Below are 20676 nucleotides of genomic sequence, written 5' to 3'. Positions count from 1 at the left end.
GAGCTGGGCCCAGGTTGAGGCGGAGCTGCGCATTTTCTGCAAGCCGCAGGACGAAGCCATTGGCGAGCAGACGAAGCATTGCCTTTACTAGTGGCATGGCGGTGCATGATGTGAGAGATGGCCTCCATCTGTTTCTTCACTGCTGAGAACTGCTGGGTGAAGTCTCGATGGTGTCACCGAAGAGACCGAACTGGGAGACAGTTCCCGACACTCTGGTCAAGTTTTTATTCAGTGTCGGGAGCCTGTCACCTGTTTTCTGTTTTTGTGTTTTGGTTTTCCTGTCTAGCACATGGCTTTTGATTGTTTCTTGTCACCATGTGCTCTATCTTGTTTCTGGAGCCCACCCCCTCATTTGTCTCATTATTGAATAATCTGTTCCACCTTTTCTCCTTGTTTGCCCTTTTGATTTTCTCTCCTATATATTTAATCTGTTCCCTATTGTGTTTGTCAGTTCCTTATGTCCATACTCATGTGGATTTTCCCTTCAGTTTCTAGATTTTCTGGAGTATCCCTTTGGTCTGGTTTTGTTCTTGTACCTTTGCCTGTTTTGATTTTTACCCTGTCCTGCCTGTGTTTCCAGCGGCCAGTAGTTCGGTTTGGATTTGTATATTTTCTGATTATCTACTTTATTTTTGTAATAAACTTTATTTTGAGCAATTTCCGTTTGCAATTCAGCCCTTTTCCTCCCCCGAACACTGACAGCTGCTTTGGTGCTGGTCTAGCTGGTGGACCAGCATAATTATGTTCACCAGCACAACTTAAGATGATTGGGATCATTATGGTCCTTTATGGCAGTGGTTCTGAATTGGTGTTTAAAATTGGTGTTTCGGACCCTTACCACATCCTCCTCAGTTTTAGCACAATGTGGAGACTTTTCTGATGGTCCCTTACCATAGGCAATATTTCTAACAAATATCAAGGTTAAATTAACTATCTTGTACTATTTCGCTGTGACATCATCGGACCAGCTTAAATACGAGACAAACCCATATTGAACTGAATCAGGACGAGCCATTTATTACTTTATATACAGGATGATACTGTATTTTACAGGATCTGTGGCAACCCTAAGCATAATGCAGGGGTCTCCAGACATGTTCTTTAAAGTTTCAAACTATATTATAACTTGAAGCAGCATCCTAAAAACAATTATGTCTTGAAATGCTGAAAATAAGTGAAACGTGACGCAACCACACTGAGATGCACCAAAAGTGTCTGTTTAATACATGTGTACATATTGAATGCAAGAACACATCATGTGAGAACATCCTCGGACAGATTATTAAATTCAGTTGTTCAGCATTATCAGCTTACCGGGGCTTCCCTCAATGTCCTTTATGTGATTTTTGGTGCTACAAAGGACTGATTAACATTCAATTGCATTGTATGGACCTACAGGGCTGAGATATTTTTCTAGAATGGCATTGAAGGTAAGTAAATTAAAAGTGAATTTTCATTTTTGGGCACCACAACCCCATTCATGTTTACATTGTTTTGTGCAACTAATCCTCTAGTGTCTTAAGATATAGCGTGTCAGAGCACACAAAGCTTTATGGGCCCTGTCTGAGAATCAACTGACATTTCTACACTGAAATATTATCAAATTAATGTCGAGGCCATGTGTAAATAACAACAGCTACAAAACAAGACCATATATCATAAATAATGTCGATGAAAGATGAGACAGTGTGTCAGCACTTCATCTTCCTGTGGAGGTTTCTGAGCTCACATGCTAAGATCATTTACACCAACAACAATATCTTTGAAGGACTATTCCAGGTTAAAACAAAAGTTGCCAGCCAAGATTGTATGTTGGTCAGCTAGCTTGGTCTGACTGGTCTGATGGCAGGGTTTATATTTGACCACTTTTCAGGTGACCAGCTTGCCGACCTAGCTAAACCAGCTGAGCACCAACCTTGCCAGGCTGGGAGACAAAGTTGTCATTAAATCTACAATGTGTGTGAGGAGGTGGACCGCATTGACATCCAAACGGGTATTAATGTGCATGGAATGGAACCTTAATCTGAAATTGCAGACTATAAATAAGCATTTACATGCTTCCAGGGGCAGTTCTAGGGTCAGTGGATATTCGAGGCTTAGCCCAAACCTCTATGGATACAAATGAGGCTATGGTGAAATATCAGAAAACAATACACTTTATAATAAAAGTTTAAATGTAACATCTGTGAAAACTATTGAAACAAAAACGAAAAGGTCCCACTAACTTGTGTCTCAGATTTTGATACGCTCGAAGATTAGAAATTATTTTAACACTAAAGAGTGATTAAAAAACAACAACAATACTATATTGTCCCTTTTGGCTTTCTGTTGTTCAACACATATTTATATATATGCAAATTCCTCAAGGACATTTAAATATATTACTCTTTGTTTTCACTGTTTCACTGTTATGACCCTTCGAATGGCATCCCTTTCTCAAAGTGCCCATCAAGGGCGAAAATATGCCATTTGTAAAATGGTATCTGGTCGATATTCCTGTCTTGGGGAGATATTGGAAAGTGTGTTATATATATATATATATATATATATATATATATATATATATATATATATATATATATGGTACTTACTACATCTAGGTGGACCAACTCTCAACACACTTTCCAATATCTCCCCAAGATAGGAATGTCAACCAGACACAGGTCGTTTTCCAAACGAAATTTTTTCGCCCTTGATGGGCACTTTGAGAAGGGGATTCCATTAAAGGGTCATTCCAAACAAAAGTATGAAAGTAAATATTTCACAAAGGGCCCTGTCACAAGCTATTTAGTGATGGCTACATTCAAACTGTAATGGCATGCTCCCTTCAGAGTGCCCACATCAAGAGCTCTGTCCTTCGTAGTGTGTAGGGCATAGGGATGATCATCGCCCACAGCCTCAATTGCATGTTGCGAGTGCTCTTCTTGCATGCGCACACAACCAGTACTTGAAAGCAGCTGCCCAAAAAACAGCCTGTGTGTATTGAATTGACTCTGTATTTATTGTTATCACCCAAAAAAATGTATTACGTTGGGCTTCTCATTGCACGACATCATTGAGCACAATTTGTTTTCACAATAGTTTCCTGTGAAAAGAAAAAAAGTAATATAGAAGCTACAGACCTGGAAGCACTTCCAGTATCATTACATACACTTTAAATAAGGCTCTGAGTTAAAAGAAATTCTCAAAAACATCAAATGTTTACCTAAAGTGACAGACAATTGATACTGTCTATGCGAGAGAGGCGATTAAATTGTATCGTAGTTTAGATGCTCACAATTATTTCCTTTGTGGAGAGATCAGGAAAACTGGATCGCTACTATTATAATCAATGAAGCCGTTCAATGAAGCTGTCTGCGCTACCTGCGCACAAGTTAGGGATTTCTTTTTTTGTGTTTCTAATTTGGAAATTGTTTTGGATAAAAGTGTCTGCTAAATGACATAATGTAATAGTCAATTACTTGCACAGCATCATTCATTTTAATGAGAGCAATAAATAGGGACTATCAAATTTACAGTTAGTTGGCAAAACTTTTATTCACCTACCAGAGATAAGATGTGTGCTAGAGTTGCTTGTACAGCACGTATCCAACCTTTTCCTTTCACTGCAGCATTTCATGCGTCCATTTGTGGTTGCTTTGTCGGAGATCTAAATGCTTTAATTTCCGTTCGTTTCAGGTATCCAGGAAGCATCCTGCCACTGAACAACATGGTCCACATTTTAATAATGACATTTTATGACAATCGTGTTAAAGTTAGTAGCATTAATCGTGTTAAAGTCACTATGAATGAAGCGCCTCCTGCTGTTGTTTTGAATGAGTTTGACAACCAGCAGGAAATGTTCAAGGAACAAAGACATCACTTCCTTAAACTGACAAAAAGTCTTTGAAATGGTCTATATTGACCTTTTCCATGTGACGTCACTGTATGAATGCGTCATCATGTTTGTGACCAAAATTCCATATACCTTTAATGTGCTGCACTGTGGGATGCGACAAAAGCTTTCTTCAGGAGTTAAATGCAATTCTCACATTCATATAGATGAGATCATCACAGACATTTTGTAACATTGTGACCAAATCAGACCTGAAAACAACACAAACATTTGTGATGTTTACAGTGATGTCATGGATAAAATATATTTAAATGTCCATAAAAGCCAAATTTGGCAATATTTGTGCTGTCTTCAAACCTGTATACAATTTTCCTGGGATTAAAAGCAATTTTATGTTTTTATTGATATCTTTTCATGGGTGTATTTCCATGCAACACTATTGTTTTCTCCTGCTGCCTGTCACAAATATGGCAGATGCAAGTAAAAATTGACATCAGTGAAACAGATCAACAGGGTTATAACAACACAGGGGTGTGTAAACAATGTCTGAATTTAAATTTTTGGGTGAACTACTCCTTTAAGCCCTGTTAGCCAGCCCTGGCTCTGCCTATGCAAGCAATGAATATTCCGGATTCAATACAAGTTAAGCTTAATCGACTACATTTGTGACATAATATTGTTTATCACAAACATTTATTTTGACTTGCCCTCCTTTTCTTTAAAAATAAAATATAAATTCTGGGTTACTTACAATGGAAGTGAATGAAAGCCAATCTGTAAATTTTAAAATACTCAGTTTCAAAATGATAACCACATGACATGAACAATATGTGTGTAAACATGATGTTAATGTGATAAAATCACTTACTAACCTTTTCTGTGTAAAGCCAATTTTCCAACTTCGCTGCCATGACAATGTAATGTCAACAAACCCTAAAAGGACTATAAATACCAAGATTTAAACAACTTTACAACTCAAATAATACATGAGTTTTAACAAGAATTAATGTGTGCTTTTTAGAATTATAAGCTTCACATTTTTGCCTTTAAACCCTCCAAAAATAGACTCTATTCACTTCCATTGTAAGTGCCTCACTGTAACCTCCATTGTTGCGTTTTTGTAAAGAAAAGGACGAAAGAGTCGAAATTTTTTTTATGGTAATGGATATTGTGCCACAAATGCTGTCGATTGAACTTAACTTGTTTTGAACCTAGAATATTACTTTAAAGATTCTTTTTTCAACCAGTGGATTAGTATTAAGATTGTGGCATGGATGGATGGATGGATGGATGGATGGATGGATGGATAGATAGATAGATAGATAGATAGATAGATAGATAGATAGATAGATAGATAGATAGATAGATAGATAGATAGATAGATAGATAGATAGATAGATAGATAGATAGATAGATCTCTATTGGTGTTCTTTCTTCTTCTCTCTCTCTATCTCTCTCTCACTCTCTCTCTCTCTCTCTCTCTCTCTCTCTCTCTCTCTCCTGCTGGGTGATAAAATATCCACAGCAGAGTGATGAAAGGTGTGCTAAGCCAATCTTCAGGATCATTGCCCTTTGGCTGGCTTCATGTACAGCCCCGTTGTTTAGTGCCAGATACACAGCAGAGCAAGGTTAACATCGCACCACAACTATAGGGCAAGGGAAAAATACCACGATAGAGAGAATGAGGTGGGGGAGAGAAAACAGTGAAATAAATTATGCTGAGCTGTACAAAAAAGAGTGTAAGATTTGTTTCCTGACCTCAGATTTCCCTGTACTGCTTCCTCAGGTGTTTCCCTTAAGCTGTGCCTCTTTATCTTTGATACAGCATTTATGTACAGTAAGTCCCCCCCCCCCTCTCTCTAAAAGTTTCAAACCAGTATGACTGTGTTTCTTATATGAAACACAAAAGGTGAATTTTCAAATATCTACTGTAACTCTGAAATCAATTATGGCATGTGTATATGTGTTGCATCAGGTTTGATATCAGTATCGATGGTTATTGCATGTCTTGTGACCAAAACATTATTGATGTCAAACCGTGAAGATATATACTGTATATAGTATATGGTTTACATACTGTACATACTGTAACATCAGCACTGCACAATCCAAATCTTACGTACCACATACCAATATACCCTATGTACTCCATAACAATACCTTATAGGCATCTCTACAGACCATTCCTTACTGGTTTTCCAGCCTCCATCAGTAGATACAATGGATAATTTCATTCTTCTTGTTCTTAGAGCTCACTCACTCTCTCTCTCTCATACACATACACACACACACACACACACACACACACACACACACATACGTGCCTATAATATGGGATATTGGCTTTCCTGTATTGTATCAAGAAAGATATTAACCATCTGCTGTGGCTTTTATAAGGATTCATACAGATATTAAAACTCAGGGAGAAGGCTTGGCCTCTTAACCCAACCTCAGGCTAGTCTTTGTGCATCAGGGTTGCCAACTCTCACGCATCTGGCGTGACAATCACGCATTCAGCCTCAATCTCACGGTGAGGCTGAATGCGTGAGTGTCACGCCAGATGCGTGAGAGTTGGCAACCCTGGTGCATGTGCATTTCTCCACTCTTGATATTATATGCTGTGTGGGTACATCAATGTCATTTGAGTTAAAAATAGTATTACATAGAGCAGAAAGACTCGGTAACCTCTGTCTTGAAACGCTATTTAGATCAAACATTCATTACCTCATCAGCATGCCAGCAGTATATGAAAATTCAGACCTGAAGTCAGTCTGAAAACATGTTTAGACACTTCTCAAATCTAATCGTCTTTGAACTCTTGAATGTATCATCGTTAGTTTTTAGATCCTGCAGAAATCAAACTGAATCAAGGACAATCTCCAAATAGAATGTGCTAGCTCAGCCATTGAAAATATAACCACACAGCGCCACCTCCTGGGAAGAGAGACACATTCTTGTAGTTGACTGCTGTGTGTAATGAGTGTAAAGTGATAATGTAGAATATGGGTAAGGCTCTTTTTTTTTCACTGAAAAAGTCATAAAAAGGGTGATGTGTGCTGAAATATCTTAATGAAAAGTTCACCAAAATATATAAATACAATTCTGTCATCATTTACTCATCACGTCATTCCAAACATTTTTTTTCCCTGTGGAACATTAAGGAGGGATTCAAAAATATATATATTTACACATCTCTTTTAATATAATGATTGTTGATATTGGCCATGGGTGCTAAGCTCCAGAACGGATATAAAAACATTCTAAAGGTTCCAAAAAAAGTAGTCCTTATGACTTGAATGCTTTTTCCAAGTCAGACCAAATTTAAGCCATTAATCACTGATAATCTTTCCCTCAGTCGTAGCTTTTAAATCTGGTTTGTTCTTATGCATATTCAAAAAGGCATGTCAAATTGGGTTATGACACATGAGAGAAATATGAGATCAAATCTGCATCAGTGAGATCAAACCTTGTGCAATGCATGTGACTTTTTTTTAATCTGAATGCGAAAACAAATGAGATTTCAGAGCTTCGACAGAGGAGAACATTATCAATAACCAGTGTTTTGTAAATTACTCCAAAATAGTAATAGATTAAAATGACTAATTACTTCTCTAAAATTGTAATCAGATTACAGATTACTTAAAGGTAATAACATTATAAATCACTTTACTTTCTTGAACAATTTCAACAGAAAACTTTCTTTTTCAACTCAACGTATTCAAATGATGTCTATATTTCTTCCGTTCATTATCGCTGTCCCTTCAGCTGTCACAGAAACGCAAACAGACATGCATATGAACATACATCATGTTTTATATGTATTCTACATAAATATTATTCTTTTTTGAATAAGTAATGTACTTAAAATGAATTAACTTCATAGAAAGTCAGTAACTGTAATCTGATTTCAAGAATTTTAAATTTAATGTGTTACACTACTTTTTGACATCAAAATTTATTAGATTACAGTAATTTATTACTTTGTAATCAGACTACACCTAACACTGTTAATAACAACAATACTAACTTAATTAAGTTTTTAAATAAATAAATAAAATCGGTAACGCTTTACAATAAGGTTCCATTTGTTAACATGAACTGACAATGAACAATATTTTAAATCATTTATTAATTAGATTAATGTTCATTTCAGTTTATACTAATACATTTGTAAATCAAAAGTTGTATTTGTTAACATGAGATAACATTAGTTAATGCACTATGAACTAACATGAACTAACAATGAACAGACTAACATGAACTAACCATGAACAATTGTATTTTTAATAATTAACATTAACAAAGATTAATAAATGCTGTAAAAATATATTGTTCATCGTTTGGTCGTGATACCTAATGCTAATGTTAAAGGATGGAACCTTATTGTAAAGTGTTACCGATAAAATTAACTTCATTAATTTCAGTCTGTTTCTCACACAAAGCTATCCTATGCCTTCAGAATACTTGGAAAATAGCACATGATTTATGGATGTGACAGACATGGTTACTGTCCTTGTATGGAAAAGAGATTTTTTTTCTCCTTTTATGTTTTCAGAACAAAATAATGGCATACAGGTTTGGAACAATATGAGGGCGAGTAAATAAAGACAGATTCATTTATTATTCTGATTGCTTGTAAAGAAAGAGTTAGAGTTAGTAGAGTTTCAATTGCCATTTCTCAAAATGTCCATTGGGTCACCCCAATATTGAATATTATTTCATATTATGTTATGAATATTATTATATGTTATTTACATCCTTGCCTTCAGTCACATTACAAACAATTGTTCAATATACTGTACGTTCAATCAATTTGACTGCTGACATGCATGTGTGAATGCGTAATGGCACTGCAGCACTCCTCAGTCTTAATGACTTGTAAGACATGATTTAGTGTGCATTAAAAACATGGGCTCTCTCCCAGGTGCTGTGTTGATTAGTGATGTACTGTTTGTGCATTTGTGTGTTTAAACTGAGAAAAATACAGACTTTAGTTTGATGGAAGCAGGCTATGAATCAATGTGTAAATGAGAGGATGTGTGTTGATTAATCATGTTTATATGTATATGTGTGTCTCTGTACAGGCTGAGGAAGACTGTTTGATGGAGGGCGATGCTTCTTTCACAGCAGCAGTGGCTGAGGCAGAGGCTCTTTGTTCTGGGTAGTCTGGCCCTTGGGAGCCTCCTCTATCTGGTGGCCAGAGTGGGCACTTTAGATCGGTATTGTTGCATCCATTCACATAGAAATTCAAGCCCCAACTATATAAAGGGCAATAAGACAACATTGGGAAGTGACATTTCAGTCTGGCTTTCAGCTCAAATTTAAAGCTATCCTAATATAATAGCAACAAAAGGAGAATAAAATTGTAAGATTGTACAATAGGAATAAATTCTTAATCACTTTGTGTTGAGGTTTAACTCAACGCTGATTTCACGTCATATCAGAATTTCAGCTGTTCACGTCCTCATTCTCAAAAATAATTAGTTTCTATGATAATGCTCAGCGAAATTTGTAATCACTACTTTATTTCATTAATTCATGTTAAGAACATTGTAAGCGTGCCAGGTAACACTAACTATGCTAAAATGGCATATCAAATGGACATACAGGTATGTGTACCACTTAGTAAGGCCGCCTGTCATGTTAGTTCTTATATGTGGCTTCACGACTGTCAAGTTTACAACTTTGCAAGATCTACGAAGGCATTTTTTTTACAAGTCAGTCTCTCGTAATAATGGTTCAGCTATTTTGAAGTTTCTTATAAATGAACCAATTCAAAACGTTTCACTGATTTGAGTCCCCATGCAGAAGTCCTAGCGCTATGTTTTAGGTCTTCGTTTTGATATCGAAATGTTAATGTTTTTTGACTCAGTTATATGAAATAGGGAGTGTTCTAGGATTTTGAACTAGTCTTTCGGATAAGTTTAATGCTGTCACCCTTTTTGAGATGTTCATTCATTCAAAGCACATTCATTCAAAAAAAATACTGCTCTGGTTACATTATAACTTATATGCATAGGCATATCACTGGACAGATAAACTGTATATTTAAACGATATTGCCCCTTAAAGGTGTACTCAGTAATTTTTTCCCCATTAAAAAAAGATTTACTCCTAAAGAAATTCATTGTAATTTTTAAACATATGTATAAACTCATGAGCACGCACATGAGATGAGGACTCTAGTCATATCAGCAACCTTATAAATGCTGTTTTATTTTACATGGGGCAGGGGTGCCCTCATGGGGGCTGCCATTTTAGAATCACATGACCGGCTGAATACTACTCGCTTAATCTTAGTAACCGTTCTGTTATTGAACACTTTCACTCATGGATTTAACTAATCATGGCTGATAGTGAATTTCTACAATGGCATCTGTTACTGAAAACTCTTGATTTTGAATGATGCTGAGTTCACCTTTAAAGGGATATTTCACCCAAAAAATCAAAATATTCCCAACATTTACTCACCCTCATGCCATCCCTGATGTGTATGACTTTCTTTCTTCTACCGAACACAAATTGTGATTTTTAGAAAATATCTCAGGTCTGTTGGTCCATACAGTGCAAGTGTATGGATGCCACAATTTTGACACTCCAAAAAGCACATAAAGACATCATAAAAGTAATCCATACAACTCCAGTGTTATAATCCATAACTTCTGAAGTGATATGATAGGTGTGGGTGAGAAACAGATCAATATTTAAGTCCTTTTGTGCTAGAAATTCTCCTCCCTGCCCAGTAGGGTGCGATATGCATGAAGAATGTGAATAACCAAAAACAAAAGTGGAAGAATGTGAAAGTGAAATTTAAAGTGGGGATTGACTCCCCTAAGCACTTCCCCCCAGGGAATCCCCACCACCATTTTGGAAGTCTGTTCCACTTCGTTAAGTGAGTGAGGGAAGTTTCTGTTGACAGACCCTCAACCCCTCGATTTTGACAGAGGGAGCGAGCTTACTCTGATGTATGCTTCAGGAAGCTCCATATCCCACAATGCAACTCGATTTTGATGTGACAGCAGATCACGCTTCATCAACCTCACACAACTTTAACGTATGATGGAAGTGAAGTTAGGTTAAATAAGCAGTTTCAAATTTTTATATTGAGATTTAACAGCATAATACTTGTAGCTACCTTAAACTTTATCACACAGATATAGCCAAAGTGTTCATTGTTATGTTAATATTTTAGCTTTTGTAAAGCTTGCTTAATCCTTTCCAACAATTAATTCTAATGGACAAATATTTTTTAAACATATAAGATTTATACATATGCCTCTGAAATTACAACCAAATTTGACTTGAACCTTTCGTTGCATCAATCTCCGAAAAAAAAATTCTCAGGTGCATAAATCACAAGATAATTTCACAAACTGACATCAGCAATCAACATGCTCCATAAGTGATCAAGGGTTTAGGGTGTTCCAGTTAAACCCATGGTCTGGTCTGTCATCTGCACTTATATAGCGCCTTTTTAACCTTAGCAGTATTCCAAGCACTTTACACTGAATCTTATTCACCCATTCACACACACACACACAAACACACACACACATACACACACCAAGGGTGAACTATTCCTTTAAAGTGAAAATTCATTGAAAAATGTTAATTCTCTCATCATTTACCCATACCTTCCCAGATGTGTATGACTTTCTTTTTTCTGCAGAACACAAATAAAGATTTTATGAAGAAAATCTCAGCTCTGTATTTCCATACAATGCAAGTGAATGTTGACCAGAACTTTGAAATAGCACATAAAGGCAACATAAAAGTAATCCATACAACTCCAGTGGTTTAGTCCATGTCTTCAGAAGTGATATGATAGGTGTGGAAGAGAAACAGATCAAAGTCCTTTTTTACAATAAATCTCCACTTCCACTTTCATTCCATTATTCTTTTTTGTTTATGGTGATTCACATTCTTCATGTATATCGCCACTTACTGGGCAGGGCAGAGCCTTTATAATAAAAAAGTAATTAAGTATTTATCTGTTTCTCACATCTATCATATCAGTTCAGAAGATACTGTATAGATTTAACCACTAGAGTTGTATGGATTACTTTTATGCTGCCTTTATGTCCTTTTTGGAGCTTCAAAGTTCTTCTGAAATATTTTTTTGTGTTTTGTAGAAGAAAGAAAGTCATAAACATCTGGGATGGTATGAGGGTGAGTAAATCATGAGAACACTTAAATTTTAATTTGAACTGTCCCTATAAGTGGCTTCAATTAATTTTTAAAAGGGTAGTTTAAGTGTAGTTTAACAATTTTAACCTATGAGTAACTTGTAGCTTCAGAATAGCTTCCCCAACACTGTAATCATTCTCACTTACTACATCACTTACAAGTATTACTTAATATTACTTAATAATACTCGATATCATGTATTTTTTCATATTTTTTTATCTATTCCTTTATAAGTGGTTATTAATGGACATTTTCTACACTCCTTCTTTGCAGGCTGCGCCCGATCTGCCCCATTGAGAGCAGACCGCCCCCTGCTAGTGTGCCAGGGCAGATTCCTTTACGAACACTGCAGCACAAGCAAGCTCTTCGCCACGAGCTGCGCAGGAGCAACAGCACGAGGGAGCAGCTGCGCATGTACCACCTCGTTCAGCAGCTGCCCAAAGCCATCATCATCGGTGTAAGGAAGGGCGGAACACGTGCTTTACTGGAAATGCTCAATCTTCACCCTGCTGTTGTCAAGGCCTCCCAGGAGATCCACTTTTTTGACAATGACAAGAACTACGATCGTGGCATTGACTGGTACCGGGAAAAGATGCCCTTCTCCTTCCCTCATCAGATCACTATTGAGAAGAGTCCTGCATACTTCATCACAGAGGAGGTTCCAGAGAGGATTTTTAAGATGAATTCCTCCATTAAACTTCTTGTGATCGTGCGTGAGCCCACTACTCGCGCTGTTTCAGACTACACACAGGTGCTAGAGGGGAAGGAGCGCAAGAACAAAACGTACCACAAGTTTGAGGAACTCGCAATTGATGCCAACACTTGTGAAGTGAACACAAAGTACAAGGCCGTACGAACAAGCATCTACACCAAGCACTTAGAACGCTGGTTAAAGTTCTTTCCGGTGGAGCAGTTTCACATAGTTGATGGAGACCGCCTGATCACAGACCCATTGCCAGAGCTAAAGCTGGTGGAGCATTTCTTGAACCTTCCCTCACGGGTCAGCCAGTATAATCTGTACTTTAATGGCACACGTGGATTCTTCTGCCTGCGTTTCAACTTTATGTTCAACAAGTGCCTGGCGGGCAGTAAGGGCCGGATCCATCCAGATGTGGACCCCTCAGTCAAGGAAAAACTGAGACGCTTTTTCCATCCATTTAACCAGAAGTTTTACCAGATCACTGGCAGAACATTCAGCTGGCCCTGAGGATTCCAATTGCACTTGAATTGTTGAGACTTCTGAAGCAGCAGGATTTTTTTATGTAATGTCTCTTTTGCAAATGTGACCAAATACAGTATGTTAAAGAGTCTGTTTTGAGGGTCATTGGAAGGTTTAAAGGTAACAAATGGGCAGTTTAGGGAAGCACTGAATTTGACTTTGTTACTCTCTGGAATGCTCTATTCTAATTGGTCAATCATGGTAGTCAAACATTTTTGTAATGACCCCTAAACTGCATTTTTGACCTTTGTCCATTCCAACAAGTTTCCATGTCCCTCATAGCATTTTGTTATATTTTTCCTCTTATAATCAAATGATTTCAACTTAAATAAAATGTATTATGTCCATTTACTTATTTGTTTTTCAAGTAGCTGTGTAATCAGAAGGATAATCTATAGTCAGCCAGTTGTTATCCCAAAATAACCCCCTTTGGGATGATACAAGACCCACAAATCCTAATAACTCTGCTGGATTGTTTTTGCAAAAATGACCAACAGACATGATCCCTGGCTTACATATACCTAACATTGTGTTTCTGTGCCTTGACAGAAAGTTATGGATGTGTATGTACTGCATAAGAGAGTTGTGGACAGTAAAATGGAGCTTTGTGATATGTTAGCGTGATATATGTTAACCATTCCTTTCCTGGCCTGTATTTAATCAGTGTCGAAGTGTTGAGAAACCCCAAAAATAAAACATTAAATCTGTTAACTTTTGCATTTGCATTGAAGCATTACCATCTAGCTAAATTAATTACCTTAAAATGCATTACTTTAATGAGTAATAACGTAATTAATTTAATCAGATATGTTAGATAATTAAGATATCCAAAATGTGCGGTGTTTGCGGACGACAGGAACAGAGTTGGGAAACCCAACAAGCAAACAAGTGAAATTCTAATCCTAATGCTAATTTGCTGTTTTTCAATTCAAAGCAGCTTTATTGTTATGTTATGCTGTCCGTTATCATTATAAACACACTCCTATATCTGTGATCAATAATACATGTTTATCTCAGAATTCAAGCATTTCTTGTTACTTCTGAATAACTTTTTCAACAGAACCTTCATATATGAAAAGGGGTTTGCTAAATGTTGAAAAAAATGTCTCAAATGGACAGTGCCTGTTGGATGTTTTCTTAAATGTGTTAAATTTCCAATGAGATATGGTATATTTTTAATTGTACTATTGACAAAATGTGAAAGCATTTCAATTATATATATATAAAGCGTAAGTTTTTAGCCAAACGTTTCGGTTACTGATGTAACCTCCGTTCCCTGATGGAAGGAACGAGACGTTGTGTCAATGAGTTGACAATAGGGGTCGCGCCTGCAGAGCCCAGACATCTCTGATCTTGAGAAAAGGCCAATGGAAATTGCCGTTTGGAATTTGCATGCCACTCCCCGGACATATGGGTATAAAAGGAGTGACGCTACAAACACACATCAGGTATCGCACTGAGGAGCCGAGCCAGAGACCCGGCCATTTCAGCGGTTGGTTCAGTGTTGTGGTAGGAGGGACACAACGTCTCGTTCCTTCCATCAGGGAACGGAGGTTACATCAATAACTGGGACGTTCTCTATCTGTCACTCACTCGACAAATGCCACAAGAGCTGAACCAAGTTACGCAGCCTGGCAGTGCGAGACGGGCAGACCTCTGTGTGCCTCGTAGCCAGCGTAGCATGCCGTCGCATAATGGTGATGCCCGTACTGGGGCGGCAGTGAGCCTCTCCGAAGACTCTCCGAAGATGGCCGCTAGGCTAGGGAGGAAGAATGTCCAGGGTTCACACTTCTTGCAAACGCAACTGGGGAAAGAGTTGCGTCCTCGCCTCAAGGGAGGGGAAAGGCTCTATGCACAAGCGATACACCCAGCCAGCTGACCCGAACTTACCTGTTTGTGTCACCTGATAACACATGGGACCAAACTGGCTCAAACTTGAGGTTATAGATCCTTGCAAATGTGTTAGGTGTTGCCCAGCCCACGGCTCTACAGATGTCTGCTAGAGAGGCGCCGTAGGACAATGCCCAAGAAGACACCCCTGGTAGAATGGGCTCTTAGGCCAGCAGGGGGCGGCACGTGCTGGGCGTGGTATACCATATTGATGGCATCCACGACCCAGTGGGAAATCCTCTGTTTGGAGACAGCGCTACCTTTCCGCTGTCCACTGAAGCAGACAAAGAGCTGCTTGGAGCTTCTAAAGCTCTGTATGCGATCCAAGTAGATGCGAAGAGTGCGTATTGGACACAGCAACGTCAAGGCTGGGTCTGCCTCTTCCTGGGGCAGCGCTTGCAGGTTCACCACCTGATCCCTGAAAGGGGTCGTTGGAACCTTGGTTACGTAGCCCGGTCAGGGTCTCAGGATTACGTGAGAGTAAGCCGGACAGAACTCTAGGCACAGTTCACTGACAGAGAACGCCTGCAGGTCACCTACCCTCTTGACGGAGGTGAGCGCCGTCAGGAGGGCGGTCTTCAGAGAGAGCGCCTTTAGCTCTGCTGACTCAAGGGGCTCGAAGGGAGCTCCCCGAAGGACCACGGAGAGGTCCCACGAGGGAACGAGGTGCGGCCTGGGGGGGTTTAACCTCCTCGCACCTCTCAGGAACCTGATGATCAAATCATGCTTCCCTAAATACTTACCGTCCACTGCATCGTGATGTGCGGCGATGGCGGCTACATACACTTTCAAGGTGGAGGGGGACAGCCATCCCTCCAACTTTTCCTGCAGAAAGGAAAGTACTGACCCAACTGCGCATCTCTGGGGGTCTTCACCTCGGGGAGAACACCACTGAGCAAACAGAAGCCACTTCAGGCGATTGAGTGATCGTGTCTACCACGCGGGTGGTAGGCCACCAAAGTCTTCCATGTCCCCTCCCGTACCACTTGAGGTCTGAGAACCAAATCTGAGAGGGCAAATAAGGGGCCACTAAGAGGACCTGCTCCCCGTCCTCCCTGACTTTGCACAACGTCTGTGCAAGTAGGCTCACTAGGGGAAAGGCATACTTGCCCAGCCCCAGGGGCCAGCTGTGTGCCAAGGCATCTGTGCCGAGGGGAGCCTCGGTCAGAGAGTACCATAGTGGGCAATAGGAGGATTCCGGGGAAGCGAACAGGTCTACCTGTGCTTGACCGAATCGACTCCAGATCAGCTGGACTGCCTGAGGGTGGAGCCTAGACTCTCTCCTGGGCATAACCTGCCATGACAGCGCTGTGATGTTGAGGTGGCCCGGGATATGAGTGGCTCGCAGTGACTTGAGCCGGTGCTGACTCCAAAGGAGGAGACGGCGGGCAGGTTGTGACATACGGCGAGAGGGTAAGGTCGCCTTGGTGGTTGATATACGCAACCGTAGCTGTGTTGTCCGTCCGGAGCAACACGTGCGTGCCCCAGTTCAACGGCAATAGCCTCCTCAGGGCAAGTAGTGCCACCAGAAACTCGAGGCAGTTGATGTGCCAGCGCAGTTGTGGGCTGGTCCAAGGGCCGACAACTGAGTGCTCATTGCATACGGCGCCCCAGCCCCGTTGGGAGGCATCCGTCATAACACCATGTGTGCCGTGGCACCATCTCGCCTCTCGACTCGGGTCTGTAGCCAGTGCTGAAGTGGTCTCATATGCATCAATCCAAACGGCATGACCTTCGCTGAGGATGCCAAATGACCCAGGAGCCTCTGAAAGGATTTCAGTGGGACCAATGTGTTCTGTCTGAACGCATGCAGACAGCTCAGCACTGACTGTGTGCACTCGTTGGTGAGGCGCGCCGTCATTGAGACTGAGTCCAACTCCATGCCGAGAAAAGAGATGCTCTGAACCGGGAGGAGCTTGCTCTTTTCCCAGTTGACCCGAAGCCCCAAGCGGCTGAGGTGCCTGAGCACCAGGTACCTGTGAGCACACAACATGTCCCGCGAGTGAGCTAAGATTAGCTAGTTGTCGAGATAGTCGAGGATGCGGATGCCCACTTCCCTTAGTGGGGCAAGGGCCGCCTCTGCGACTTTCATGAATGTGCGAGGGGACAAGGACAGGCCGAAGGGGAGGACTTTGTACTGATATGCCTGACCCTCGAAGGCAAACCGGAGAAAGGGTCTGTGTCGAGGAAGGATCGAGACATGGAAGTACGCGTCCTTCAGGTTTACCGCCGCGAACCAATCTAGATGCCGGACGCTTGCTAGAATGCTTTTCTGCATGATCATTTTGAACAGGAGTCTGTGCAGAGCCCGGTTAAGAACTCACAGGTCGAGGATTGGCCGCAACCCGCCACCTTTAAATAGAGCGGAGTGTGGCCGTAAGCGACGATCTGGCCCCAGGAACCAATCGTCGAGCCGTGAGGGTTCAGGGGGGGCAGAGGATTCCACTCCAGCCCGACACTCGGAAATATATACTCTTTTTGTGTGTTTTATATATATATATATATATATATATATATATATATATATATATATATATATATATAAATATATAGGTAGGTATATAAATATATAGGTAGGTATATAAATATATATATATATAAACGAATTTATTCACTTTTTTCTCTGGTGCTGAAGCGCCCAGGGGTGTGTGCTCAGCACAACGTAGTGTGCAAGGGAGAGAACCGCTGGAAAGTGCCTTAGATCCAACAGCGTGTTGAGATGAATGGAGGCAGAGGAATTCAGCTTGTGACTTGCTCGCTCGGCTCCGAAGAAGATATCTGATGTGTGTTTGCAGCGTCACTCCTTTTATACCCGTATGTCCGGGGGAGTGACATGCAAATTCCACACGCCAATTTCCATTGCCCTTTTCTCAAGATCAGAGATGTCTGGAATCTGCAGGCGCGACCCCTATTGTCAACTCATGGGCATATTTTCATGATGAACAAGACCTGATAAAGCAAAGTTAAATAAGAAAAGTAAACTGTCATGCATTGACCCCTGAGCAGAAACTCGCACCACTCTGAAGATACAGAGCCTAGATCAAAATGCATGCTCTGGCAGTTTTAGTCTCGCATTCCATGCAAGTATTTTACATCTCCTATAGACTAAATCAGATAAATCTGATTAACTTGATCAGCTAAAGCTGCTTTAGCTGAAACTAGATAAAAAAAACTGCATTTCTCAGGTTGGTCTCGCTAATATGCATGCCTGTTGTAAAGCAATAATGCTGTATCTTCCAACTTCCTACTTGGAAAAGGGCAAAAGAATGCCACATGCAGATGGCCTTCCAACTTGAAAACTTATACAGAAATCCACAACAATTTCTCCAATATCTCATCTGACTTGTAATATAATGCAGCAAAAGAGCAGACACAGCATCTTTCAAGAAAGTGATGGTCCAAAGCTTTCCTGAGCAACCACACACCATGATGATTCTAATCACATGTTTTCTGTTTCTGGTCTCGAGACACAAATTAAACTAAAGTCTTTGGGTGCTTCTCATGTCTCACTTCATCATGGAGTAAATTTATCGAGGATGCTTGAGTGAGGAAACACCGGAGCATCCTATGCCACCTGGATTGAGGCGAGTCACTACACCACCACGAGGACTTAGCATTGGGAATTGGGCATTCTAAATTGGGGAGAAAGGGGGAGAAAATCAAGAAAATATTTTTTATTTGGATTTATTATGCCCATCCAATCTGCATACTTGGGGTCTTGTGGTAACTCCAGCATGCCCACTGTGCCTGGCAAGAGGTTCTCTAGAGCACATCCTGAGCTGCTGCCCGAAAGCCCTGGGAGAGGGGAGGTACACATGGCGCAATGACCAGGTGTTGAAGGCAGTAGCGGATACCATTTGCACAGGAATACGACAGAGCAAACAGCATCTCCCAGCAAGGCACAACATCGCCTTCGTCAGGACAGGGGAGAAAACGCAGGCAGAGCGGAAGACCTCAACAGGGCTGCTAGCCACGGCTCGTGACTGGCAGCTGAAAGTGGACCTCGGGAGACAGCTGAAGTTCCCAGAGCACATTGAGAAAACAAGACTCAGGCCAGACATGGTCTTAACATCTGACTCCTCAAAGCAAGTAGTGATCTTGGAACTTACAGTCCCTGGGAAGACCGCATTGAGGAAGCACATGAGCGGAAGAGGGCCAAATACCTTGAGCTGCTGGAGGCCTGTAGAGGGAATGGATGGAAGGCCCGCTGTGAGCCTATCGAGGTGGGCTGCAGGGGATTTCCAGGGCAGTCTCTGCACCGGACACTCAGGCTCCTTGGCATCAGAGGGTTGCAGGAAAGAAAAGCCACCAGGAACATCATTGAAGCTGTGGAAAAAGCTTCAAAGTGGTTGTGGATCAAGAGGGGGGATCCATGGTGTAGCGTGCAACTTGGACACAAGCTGGGGACTGATCATCCCCGGTTGGGTCACCCAGGTGAGGGTGTCTGATGATTAGACCCGAAACACCCGACGACCCTGGGTTCATCACTGATGATGTGTCCAAGCCGCATCATCTACATACAGATGGTGTTTCTCTAAACTGAATATATTAATAAACAAAGTTTAAATTACATAAAGGCTGTCATGGTCCTGCCACTCAGTCATTCTGGGTTTTTGTCTGACAGGACCATGGCATCATTGTCCCATGTCTGTCTTGTGTCCACTGAGTCTTCTCTTTACTGTTGTCCATGAAACTGGTGTTAAGCAGGTAGAATTCAATGAAGCTGTCAGCTGAGGACATGTGAGGTGTCTATTTCTCAAACTAGAGACTCTGATGTACTTATCCTCTTTAGTTGTACATCTGGGCCTTCCACATCTCTTTCTGTCCTTGTTAGAGCCAGTTGTCCTTTGTCACGAAGACTGTAGTGTACAGTTTTTTGGCAATTTCAAGCATTGCATGGCCTTCATTCCTCAAAATAATGATTGACTGATGAGTCTCTAGAGAAAGCTGTTTATTTTTTGCCATTTTTGACCTAATATTGACCTTAAGACATGCCAGTCTATTGTAAAGTGGCAACTCAAAAACGAACACAAAGACAATGTTAAGCTTCATTTAACAAACCATGCTGTGTTCAGGGTTGCCACTTCAGAAGTTTTAAAATAAGGGACAATTAAATGGGGGATCACAACCCCTAACCACATCCTCCAAGTTTTAGCAATAAATGCATTGAGTTAATATGCATTATTAATAAAAAATAATGTATACCCTTTCTTATATGCTGAAATTAGAACTGTCCTGACCCCTGACATAAAAAAATACATATTTTATAAATCTGTTATTTATTTGTATCTTTTCAATTATTTGTCTCCTTTATCTTATTAAATTATTTATTTATTTTTCTTCTCTCCCTTCACCTGTACTTGTCTTTATGACTCAGTGATTGTATTCATACATTGTTTGATCTTATAGACTTGGAATTTTTGGATAGTCTCTTACCCACCATAGGTGTCACGTTCCTGTGTTGTCTGGCCTATGTTCTCCGTTTCACCTATCACATTCCATGTCACATTCCATGTCACATTCCATGTCACATTTCTTGTGGTCCG

General features: G+C 40.5%; 1 protein-coding gene across 1 annotated transcript in view; it reads left to right on the top strand.

Moving 5' to 3' along the window:
* The window catches only part of LOC127624270 (heparan sulfate glucosamine 3-O-sulfotransferase 5-like), a 59972-nt gene extending 46078 nt beyond the window's left edge, over positions 1–13894 (top strand). The window contains exons 2-3 of the mRNA XM_052099015.1: positions 8920–9054; positions 12295–13894. Of these exons, the coding sequence (XP_051954975.1) occupies positions 8948–9054; positions 12295–13228 (1041 nt within the window). The 5' untranslated portion in view covers positions 8920–8947 and the 3' untranslated portion in view covers positions 13229–13894. The remainder of the gene's footprint in view (positions 1–8919; positions 9055–12294) is intronic.
* Positions 13895–20676: the final 6782 nt, after the last annotated feature.

This window comes from Xyrauchen texanus, chromosome 30 (genome assembly GCF_025860055.1).
Source record: "Xyrauchen texanus isolate HMW12.3.18 chromosome 30, RBS_HiC_50CHRs, whole genome shotgun sequence".
Taxonomy (NCBI): Eukaryota; Metazoa; Chordata; class Actinopteri; order Cypriniformes; family Catostomidae; genus Xyrauchen; species Xyrauchen texanus.
This window is presented reverse-complemented; position numbering and strand designations above follow the sequence as displayed.